The 11467-nt window shown below is 36.6% G+C and overlaps 1 protein-coding gene across 1 annotated transcript; it reads right to left on the bottom strand.

Annotated features, from left to right (window-relative positions):
- Positions 1-965: 965 nt before the first annotated feature.
- On the bottom strand, positions 966-5431 carry LOC145099698 (uncharacterized). The gene is made up of 6 exons (XM_079037224.1): positions 4040-5431; positions 3524-3741; positions 3094-3477; positions 2141-2518; positions 1570-1983; positions 966-1416 (listed from the first exon to the last, which is right to left on the bottom strand). The coding sequence occupies exons 1-6, from the start codon at positions 5429-5431 to the stop codon at positions 966-968; spliced, it is 3237 nt and encodes a 1078-aa protein (XP_078893350.1).
- Between the last annotated feature and the right edge of the window lie 6036 nt (positions 5432-11467).

The following is an 11467-nucleotide window of genomic DNA, read 5'->3' as shown; positions in this document are numbered from 1 at the left end:
CAGTACATCATCCAAATACTTTGCATGGTGAATAAGGATTCCGGTTGAAGATTGCTGGACCTGAAGCCCTAGAAACATGGTCATCTCCCCAAGCGAACTCATCTCGAACCGCTTCTTCATCACAACTTCGAACTCTTTGCAAAGCTGTTAGCTTGTCGACCCAAAAATAATGTCGTCAACATAAATTTGAACAAGAATTTGATCGGGACCGACATGTTTGAGGAATAGGGTTTGATCAATGGTGCCTCGGGAATAGCCGTGGTTAAGCAAATGCTGAGTCAGGGTAGCATACCAAGCTTTAGGAGCTTGATGCAATCCATACAAAGCTTTGTCTAACTTGTAAACATGATTGGGAAGTTTGGATTTAACAAAATCGGGTGGTTGGTCAATGTAAATCTCCTCCTTGACCTTGCCGTACAAGAAAGTTGTCTTGACATCCATTTGGTATACGGTGAAGTTCATGTAGGAAGCATAAGCAAGGAAGATACAAATGGCTTCCAAACGAGCGACCGGAGCATAAAATTTCGTATAATCAAGACCCTCAACTTGCCGAAACCCTCGAACCACTAATCTCGCCTTGTTGCGCACAATTACACTGGAGTCGTCTTGTTTATTCCGAAAGACCCATCGGGTGTCAAGAGATTTCTTTCCTTTTGGCAGCTCCACCAACTTCCAAACCCCGAGCTTCTCGAATTGATTCAGTTCGTCATGCATGGATTCAACCCAGCTAGGCTCATTCAGATCCATGTCGACAGATTTAGGCTCTATCTGAGAAATGAAGAAAGAGTAGAGACATGTGTTAACATCCCCACTTTGACTTCTCGTTTGAACGTCGTCGCCCAGTTGGCCAATGACGTTCTCAATTGGATGATCGTGCTGAATGCGTGCAGGGATCTCGTAGCTGATATCATTGACAGAGAATGGAAGAGTAAGAATGTTAACCGCTCCATCATTTGCTGTGTGATTCACAGAAGATGAACAAAGTTCGTTCGGGGATCTGCTACAAACTCTTCAGCAATACTTTCTGGAAAGAGAAGTTTCATCAGATTTGAAGTTACAGCGGAAGTCTCGTGGTTCATGAACTCTCTTTCCACCGGAGTTAGAGGAGTAGCAACAACATCAGAAGAAGGTTGTTGAGGAGAAGACTCAGAAGATTTTGTGTGAACAGAGGGTACCATTGGAGGATCAGAAGAAATCAGTGGTGGTCGGTAGACGACTTCGTCTTCTTCATCTTCAATAAGGTTCTTCGAATTTGATGTAGATCCTTCTTGATTATCTGAGGACGCATTGAATGATTTGAAAAGAGATGTGTAGTCAAATAGCCAATCAGGACCCACTCTTGCATCTGTCTCATTTTCTTCGAGCCAACGAACATCGAAAGATTCTACAATCTGTTTTGTCTTCTTGTTGTAAACCCTGTAAGTAGTTCAAGCAACATATCCAACAAAGTAACAGTCATCGGCTTTTGTATTGAATTTGGGGTTGGATTCCAAGTGAAGAAGGGTGCAAGGGCAGCCAAATACTCAGAAATGGCTGACAGATGGCTTGTGTCCAAATAGAATTTCGTACGGTGTCTTCATTCTGGCTTTGTTGATTAGCACATGATTCTGAACATAACATGCAGTGTTAATTGCCTCTACCCAGAAGAACACAGGAAGCTTGGAATCACAGAGCATCGTCCTTGCGGCGTCTTTTAGAGTTCGATTCTGGCGTTCGGCAACCCCGTTTTGTTGAGGTGTTCGAACTGAACTGAACTGACGCACAATCCCTTTCTCAGCGCAAAAATGATCAAGAACAGCGTTCTTGAACTCTGTTCCATTATCAGTACGCAACGCTTTCATTCGATTGTTGGTCTGATTTTCAATCATCACAATGAATCTTTTGATGAGGTCAGCCATCCCAGCTTTGTTGGACAGAAAGAAAACCCAAGTGAAACGAGAGTAATCGTCTATCACAACGAGGCAATATGAGTTGCAATTGATACTGAGAACATTAACTGGACCAAATAAATCCATATGTTAACAACTCGATCACTTGACTTATGGAGTTTATCTGCTTTGGAAAGTGTGGTTTCCGATGATGTTTTCCCTGAGCGCAGGAAACACATTTTTCAAAAGTAATGAAATCTTTGACAGGTAACCCTCGGACCAGTTCGTTCTTCGCAAGCTGATTCAAGTTCTTTGCATTCGCATGACTGAGACGACGATGCCACAACATCGCATTTTGTTCAGAAGCTTTGGAGAAAAGACAAGTGACATCATCAGGGAAATTGCTATTCATGTCTATAATGTAGGCATTTCGATCCCGCTTAGATCTTACAAGAATCCAATCTTCATGGATGACAAGGCCAGGCTTTAAGATCAGACATTCCTTATCTGTGAAATGAGTGGAGTAGCCCTTGTCGTATATCTGGGATACACTCAGCAAGTTGTGCTTCAGTTCCGGAGGAAAGTTAACATTCTCAAAATTCAGCACTCCATTTGAAACAGTTCCTCTTTGAGTAATTTTTCCGCCCTCTCTGCCCGCAAAGGAAACATATCCTCCATTAAAAGTTTGAATGTCATGCGGTTAGGATATGTCTCCAGTCATGTGCCGGGAGCAGCCGATGTCGACATACCAAGGTCTGGAGACATTTCTCCACAACTGTCCCTGCACGATGAGCGGAATCATTTAGTTTTGGGAACCCAGGTCATCATAATCCTGGGTTGACCCTTTCCTTTCATAGATTTTTCATTTGATTCTTTCTTTTCTTTTGATTTAGAGGTGAACGGTGACTGATCTGAAGTTGTTTTTAAAAGGGATTTTGGTATCCACTGAAAGTTAGGTTTTGAAAATTTTTTAGTTTGTTTCGAGCCGGTGGATTTTCTACTTGAAGAGTTTGAAGATCCAGTCCCGCTCTTTGGCAAATTCAGCTTAGGCTTATCTTGAGCTGATTTTGGCAAACTCCTGTTGTTTTTATGAAAAACCTATTTATTCTTTTGAGACTTTTTCATTTTCAAGTCACCATTTCGAGAACGAGTTCTGGGGGTTTTTCTAGTTAAAGATTGTCCTCGAAATTTGTTCTCTCCTCTTTTTGTTGTATGAGAAACAAACATCCGGTTCATATAATTTCTTGCAATGTGTCCAGCAGTGCCACAACTAAAACACATTTGTTTATTATCAATGGTTTTGGCACTGCTGTTGACAGATTTATTCTTATTTGTTTCATTATTAACACTTCCACATTTGCAAGTTCCATCGCAGGATTTTGAGGCAAATGTGGAGGGTGTAGAAACATTCAAATCAGATTTATCAGTTTGATTAGAGATAACATCATCATTCAAAGAAATATCAGACTTAAATAAAACACCTCCAGACACAAAAACATTAGCATTTGTTTTTGACCCAGACTCGTAACAAGAATTAACACCAGACTTAGACACATGATTATTTGACTCAGAAGTTTCAGCTTCATGTTCCCCTGAACTATTGATATATCTGCACTTAAATAGAAACATTAATATGCAAACTCTCATTATTAGACTGTATTGCCTGCTCAGAAGCTGTCTTTCCGTATACCATACTAGGTTCTCTGTCAATTTCTTCTTGAGACAGAGGAATAGCAGTGTAATTGTGATTAAAAGGAGGAGGGACACTCTCCAATCCTAGTCCAATTTTTATTTTATTTCCATGAGTGATACCTCTCCAATGTGATTGTCCTTCAATTAATTTTGCAATATTTTCACTTGACCCATCGTATTTCTTGAAATTAAATTCAACTTTTTCAAAACAGTTTTTTAATGTGTCAAGTTTCGCGGTTACAACAACAAATTTTCTTTTGAGATGATCATAGTTCTCACATTTGTTGCTGTAATCCTCTTGCAACTTTTTAAAATCTTTTGTTTTATTTTCTAATTGAGTTTTTAAGGGCTTTTGATTTTTTTCTAAGAGTATATCCCTCATATTTCCAGTCCTCGTTCTCTCGTTTGATTATCTCAAGTTGATCTCTTAAAAACTTAACAATTTTAATACAGGATGGAGAGCAACCGAATTCACTAACCTCAGATTTGACCGGTTCAGGAGTGGTCTGCACCATGAATGCAAATTGCAGATTCATCATTTCCTCTTCTGGATCTGCTTCCATTTCTTCATCTTCTTCCTTGACTTGAGCAAGATTTGCCTTTTCAGGTCCTGAAATGTTTAGGGCCTTAACTTGATCTTCCCAGCTAAACGATTGGGCCACCATTCCCATGTTTGCAGACTGATTTGTTGAAGATGATAGTTTGTTGTTGCTGTGAACATAAGTTACTGGCACCATGGTTCTTTCACAGTTCTCTCGTCGATCGGGTTTTGGGCATTCCCTTGCAAAGTGACCTGGTTCATGACAATTGTAACAACGTAACTTTCCTTTACTAAATCCCATCTTCTTGTCAGAATTTACACTCCAATTGTTCTTTCCAATATTCTTTGAGAATTGTTTAGCCCTGAACACTGCGATTGCCATCTGCCAAGTAATATCCATCTCTTCCACATCTTCTGGGTGAATTTGGTCGAGATCAGCGAATGAAAGTTGTGGAGAGAGCTCTCCGGCAACAAAGGCATTGTAACAATTTACTAATCCAGTAGCTAGAGCCAAATTTTCCTTTTTTTCACTTGTAGATGAACTTTGGGAACCAATTCCTTGAGATTGAACTGAAACACCCGTGGAAGAACCAACACTCGAACCAACTTGAGTTTGTTGTATTTGAGGTATGTTGTATGGTGTGGTTTGATGGGCTGCATAAGGTTGAATTTGGGGAACATGAATTTGAGAATTTGGATGGGTGGTAAAGCTTGAGAAAGCGGTGTTGTTGTTTTGAATTCCAAGATTAGCTGTAGAGTACGAGTTGACATGGTTGATTTCTCTTTGTTTATCATCAAGATCGCAAGCTTTGATGATAGCCATTGTTTCAGATAAGCTCAATCGGTTCAGGTCTTTTGTCTTTTTAATCACTGAGACATTCATGTCCCATGATTTTGGAAGAGAATTTAGCAGCTTCTTGTTAATTTCGGACCTAGTAACCATCACGCCCGCGGAGCTCATTTCAGTGGTTAGTGTGATAAATCTTTGTAGTTGATTTTCCAATGTTTCTCCCAATACGTAATTGAACATGTTGAATTTTTGTCGGAGCATGTCTTGTCGACTTTGCTTCATATCTTCATTTCCTTTATAGACTTCTATGAGCGCTTCCCACAATGCTTTTGCTGACGTGTATTCATGAAATCCTTGTGCAGTATCAGGAGACAATGCCATGGTGAGTGTAGCGAGTGCCTTTTCTTGTTCTTCAACTCTTTCAAAGTCATCATCAGTGTAGTTTTCAATATGTTTTTCAATTACTCTGCCATCGTCTAGAGTGGATGTAATCCGAATTGGTCCTCTTAAAATACTTCTCCAAATTTTGAAATCTTTCATCTTGATGTATTTTTCACTTCGATATTTCCATTCAGGAAATCCTTCAGCTAATAGCAATCTGGGAATACGAGTAGTGGTTCCCATAATTGCATCCAAATCTTGATGAGCAATCATGCTTTCAGATTCCATTTTGACAAGCTTTAAGTGATTGTTAAAAAATAATAACCACACACAGGTTAATCACACACTTGACTTCAACCGTACACCCAACAACAGAACAGTACTTAACCGCACACACTAACAGCAAACAAGTCTTAACCGCACACGCTAATAGCAAACAAATTTCAACCGCACACACACTAATAACAAACCCAACCGTACACAATGTAACCGCACACTCAGTCGTACACTGTAACCGCACACTCAACCGTACACTTCTCAACAACAAAAACCAACCGCACACACTTCAAGAATACGCTCCACCGCACACACTATGGCAGTAAACCTTCAACAGTTGGCAGCAAACCTTCAACAGTTGGCAACAAACTCGATTTTCTCATATTTTTGATGAAACTTGATTTCAAGCTTTTGCAAACTATTAAAAACAAGAATCAAACAACAGTTCTTCGATCAAAAATACTTCAAAAACAGTGAAATTTTTGCACCCTCACACTCCAAAATACTTCAATTGATACCAAATTGGCTCTGATATCAATTGTTAGTCCCAAAACTAAGGATCCAATTCAGTAATCAATGAAGTTAATTGCAATTAAGGTGAAATGTAGAAGAAGAAGAAGAAGTAAAATCAAGCATGCACACATCTATTACGAGTAAATGTCAAGTACATCTTGAGAAAGTACAACCACTGCAGAGTTCTGACTGAAAAAGTACAATCTGACACAACTCAGTTACTATAAATAGTACCCCTCCTACCAGCACAAGAGTGTACAGCCGCACACACTGTGTGTGGCCGCACACACATGTGTGGTTGCACACATTACAAGCTCAATACAAACAATACTGCAATACAAACTCTGACATCCTGAATAGATCTATACAATAATTATGACTAGCTCAAACCACAAAATTATGGACCTTCAAGTGGCATTGCTAATAACATATGATCCTATAGGATCACACCTTAATCAAGTTGGTACTTATTGAATATTTATTATAAATTTGATATTAATAAATAAATTCAACTCTTGTATTTAATTAGAGAAAAATTATTGTTCTATCAAAACAATATTGTAAGAAGTAGAAAAATAGTCTTTATTTGATAAGGTATCATATAATAAGTCATGTACAAAGTTTTGGACACTTTGCTTAACCATGATTAAATCAATACTTACTCTACCATGGTTAAAGGACAAAGTAAACAATTTTTTATTCAAAAGGCCATATGGCCGAACGTATGTAAGAAGCATGGAGGTTGTTTGTCAACCTCCATGATAATGTCCCCATGCCTCCCTTTATAGCCCATACTTTTGAATATAATATTCAAAAGTCCATGCTTAGATGGTATTTTAAAAAAAGGGTCTCTTACATGAAGAATGCACAAGTTTTTGGTCTAAAAATTCTTCTCCTTTCCTTTTCTCTCAAAACCATGAGCTAGTGAAGAGCTTGGAGCTCTTTCCTCTTTTGAAGACATTACAAGCTTTTGGTGTTTACTTTGGGTCTTTCTTTTAGAGCTTAATTGTTTAAGCACTTAAGACTACAACAAAAACGTTATACAAGAAGAAATCTAGCAATTTTGGTACCTTAATCTTGTTGGTGGATTGCTTGTAAAGAAGATCAAGCTCATTGTTCTTGCCATCTACTTCAAGACCTCAAATCCAAGAGGGTCCAAAGGGTAGAAAGTTTGTAATTTCTAAACACCCTATGGTTGTTATAATATCATTCTAACCTCTTTAAAAGGATCCTTGCTGGTTTGGTTTGTTGCTTCACTTGAAATTTTTCAGAAAATTTTAAAGCTTCCATTGCCGTTTTTTATGAAAAACTATCTATTTTATGCAAAAAAATCTCTTTAGTGGTATCAGAGCCATCTTTTAAATGTTAGAATGATTTTTATGTTATAATAATCTTTGGATTTTGGAAAACAAGCATAAATTTCTTTTTGGCTAAAGAACTCTTCATATTTGTTTTCTTTGGCAACTTGTTAAAAGTGTTTATTTTTATATAACTATTTTTTCATGCATTTTGGTTATATAAAAGTTACCTTAGAAAAAACAAAGAGTTGTTTGTTGATATATTTGTTATGTATAAACAAGCCATTAGGACATTTATGGTTGGTATTTATTTATTCATATGATGATGTAATAGATAAATAGTTATTATTTCATTTGTTCATTTTATATGTAATAAATTAGTTTTAGACTAGTTGTATTTTATTTTTTATAAAATGTAACAAGATGGAGCATGAAGTTTTTGAGAATACATGGAGCCTTTTGAAGACCTTGAAGTGTACTAATAAGTCTTTTAGGAAATTATTTAATATGTGTTGTGATGACTCACAATAAATATCACTAGAAAATGGCTTTGTTTATACATTTTAAATGCATGCTTGTGATGTTTAATTTTTTTGTTATAAAATGTTGAAAATATGTTTTCCATGCTAAAACATATTTACAAAAATTAACATCAAACTTGAAGTTTAGATTTTTATATAAAAGTTTCAACATAAGATGTCGAATTTGAGTTTTTGTTTTAAATATTTTAAAACTCTAAAGTATCCAAACTTTTAAATATATAGAAAGTTTAAAATATATTTAAACTTAATCTAAACTCCAAAACATAATAATAAAAGGTTGTTTTATTAACAAAGTTAGAAACCGGTTCCAATCCATATAACGTTGAATTAAAATTGAATATAAATTTTAACCGGTAAAATGTTATATGAAATAAATTCAAATTTATAATTGTTTGAACACTTTAAATGTACCATAGAATAATTTATGCATGAAATATTCATGATACAAAATGTTTTAAAATGCTAGAATTATAAAACATTGAAAAAAGCCTTTATATACAAAACGTCAAATCTATGTAATCCATTTAAAATTCACTTGTGATTTTTGTGTAGTTCATATGGATTTTATGTTGGAATAGTGTCTAAGGCTGCAACTATATTTGGTAAGTATTTGACCCGGTTGTGTATGGTCCTTTTGTGTTGCCTTCACCATAGCAACTTGACAGGATGATTTATAATGAGAGAATAAATATTATTAATATATTATGAGAATAATATAAGGAATAATAATATTGTTATTTGATTAATATAAGTCATAAATTAATTAGGAATTAATTTGGTGACTTAAAGAGATTAATTAAATAAAAGGGCATAAACTGTCAATTGTATGATAGTTGTACTTTGGGCTATAATTCCTTATGACTAAGGGGGTGGACGGTTTTAGGGTTTAGAAGGACCTAAATCGTCTAAGGCTTATCAATAAGAAGATTGGATTACTTAGGGCCTAAGTTATCCAATTAGGGTTTTAAGGGTGAAACTCTAGGAGGCTCACTAGTATAAATAGACCCATGGGGTCAAGGAAATCGGCACTCTTGCAATAGAAGAAACCCTGGCCGATTTCTTGCCCTCCCCTCTCTCTCTCTAATCATCCTCTTGCTAAGTTGGTGTTTGTAAGCCTTTAGAGGAGTGACATTTGTGACTCTAAGCTCCAAGGACAAGAAGATTCAAGCAAGCAATTCAAGGTAATCTTTCATATCTGATCTCATGTGTTATTATATGAATGTTTACATTAGATCAATCAATCAAAGTCTTGGATACATTGCATGTTTAATTAGAGAAACCTAGATCCAAGCATTAGGGTTTGCATGTGCACATAGGAAAGTTCTTATGGCTCAAACCCATCAGTGGTATCAGAGCCTTGATTGGTTTCTATTGAATTGATGCATTGGTTGCTTGATTGTTGATTGCTAAATTTGTTTTTGTCCTTCTGCCTGATGAAATTGGCGAGTACCACTGTGTACTCGGCGAGTACATTGTGGTACTTGGCGAGTTCGAGCGTCAGAAGGAGCTAGTTTCGGGATTTCTTGCTATTTATCTTATGGAAACTTGCCTTTATCTTAATGGGTCAATATAAATCCGCTTTTAACATATATTTGAGTATATCCTTGACCTAATTGAAGATATTTACCAATAAATTGAATAATAATTTCCTTATGTGATAATTGATTGATTATTTTAATTAAATTGGTAAATTGTTTTGCATGAAACAATTAAATAAATCAAATATGGATAATTATGTGATTAAATGTTAATTTAGATTATTTGTTATTTGATCCCTTATGTTTTGAAAAGTTTAAAACTTGTCCTCAAGTTTTGAAATTTACGTTTTGTGATTAAAAGCTTAATTTAGACAATTTAAATTTCAAACCCTAGAGTTTTACAAGTTTAAAATTCAACCCTATACTAATATAATATTACAAGATTAATATATATATATATATATATATATATATATATATATATATATATATAATTAAAATGCTAGTCTTACCGTTAGTAGGCCTCATTCACGAAGCCGGTCTATAAGGTGGGTATAAGGTTGCTGCCTATAAAATGACGCTTAATAGGTGTACACTCACACCCACCGCTTGCTTGATCGGTGGAGGGTCGTTAGCCGAACGGGTAGGATAGGGCAACTCTATCTCCTGATTAAAAGTATAATATTAAATACAAAGTAACTACATGTTTTTCAAATTCCCAATCCTAGTTACTTTAGGAAAAGTGAATTGATGCAATCCCATGAAATTACACTTTGCACCCTTGCTAAGAAGTTAGTGGAGCGCGTGTGGTTTACCGGCACACTAATTGGTTCTAAGCAAAGGTGGAAAAGGGTGATTCATTGTTTATCATAGTTCGATGGAGCGTGTGTGGTTTACCGGCACATCGAATAGATGATTGTTACAATGAAGGCACCGTGTAGATTTGCATGGTTATTCACACCCACTTTGTGATCCTCGGTATCCCAGTCACAAACGAGAGGGGCATATACATGCCATTGAAAAGTTCAAAGAATCTCATCAAAACCTAGGAATTCTCAATACATTTAGAACTTAAAGTTAGGTTTTCATGGTGGAGAATTAGTGAATCCTCATTCACTTACCTTCAAATTGTTTGCATGTTGGATTACGGTATCCCTTTTCTAATATGTAAATAATGTTGTTGGATCCTAACCCTAATTTTTCTTATTTGGTGATAATTAGGTATTTTAAATTCTAATCAATCTTTGTCCTTTCTATTTGTAGATGTCGAACGCGAACAACGCTGCTGCTAGCTCGTTCACATTGATGAGCCTTTGCCAAAAGGTGACTTTCGATGGAACAAACTTTAGCGAATGGATAAGATACATTCGTACGATTGCTCGCTACGAGGAAAAGGAGTATGTCCTTGATGAGAAGCTCGAGAAGATCAATCCAGAAATCGCTACTCCGGCTGAAATGACCGCTTTTGAGACTCAGGAATGTGATGCAATGAAGGTTCATTGCATCATGATAGCCACAATGAATGCCGAATTCCAAAAGTCCTATGAGGACATGTATCTGTACGAAATGCACCAAGACTTGTTGGAGAGATACCACCAAAATGCGAGGCATGAACGTTATGAGATCTTCACTAACAAGATATCTGCTAAAATGGGACATGGAGAATCTCTAACCGTACACTTGCAAAAGATGCAAAGGTATGTCGATCGTCTTCGCAAGTTGAATGTCGAATTTGGGGAAGACTTGGCTATCGACATGGTCCTTAACTCCTTGCCTCCGTGTTACAACCAATTTAGGATGACCTACCACATGAACAAGTAAGAGGTCACCCTAAGTAAGCTCCAAGGTATCCTTAGGGTTGCTGAGAGCAACCTCAAGGACAAGTCTGTTGCACCCACTCCCAATCCACCTGCTGCTCCTGTTTTAGCTACTGGGCATGGAAGGGGAAAGAAGAGGAAGGCTTCGTCTAAGAGCCACCGCAAGGGAAAGTCCCGAAAAGAATTCATATCGAAGATATTAAAATGAATCTTGTTATTTTTTTTATGACTACCCTAACTTTTACCACCTCATCCGTCACCATCCAATCCA

This window comes from Lactuca serriola, chromosome 4 (assembly GCF_051521515.1).
Source record: "Lactuca serriola cultivar US96UC23 chromosome 4, Lser_US96UC23_V15, whole genome shotgun sequence".
Lineage (NCBI taxonomy): Eukaryota > Viridiplantae > Streptophyta > Magnoliopsida > Asterales > Asteraceae > Lactuca > Lactuca serriola.
This window is presented reverse-complemented; position numbering and strand designations above follow the sequence as displayed.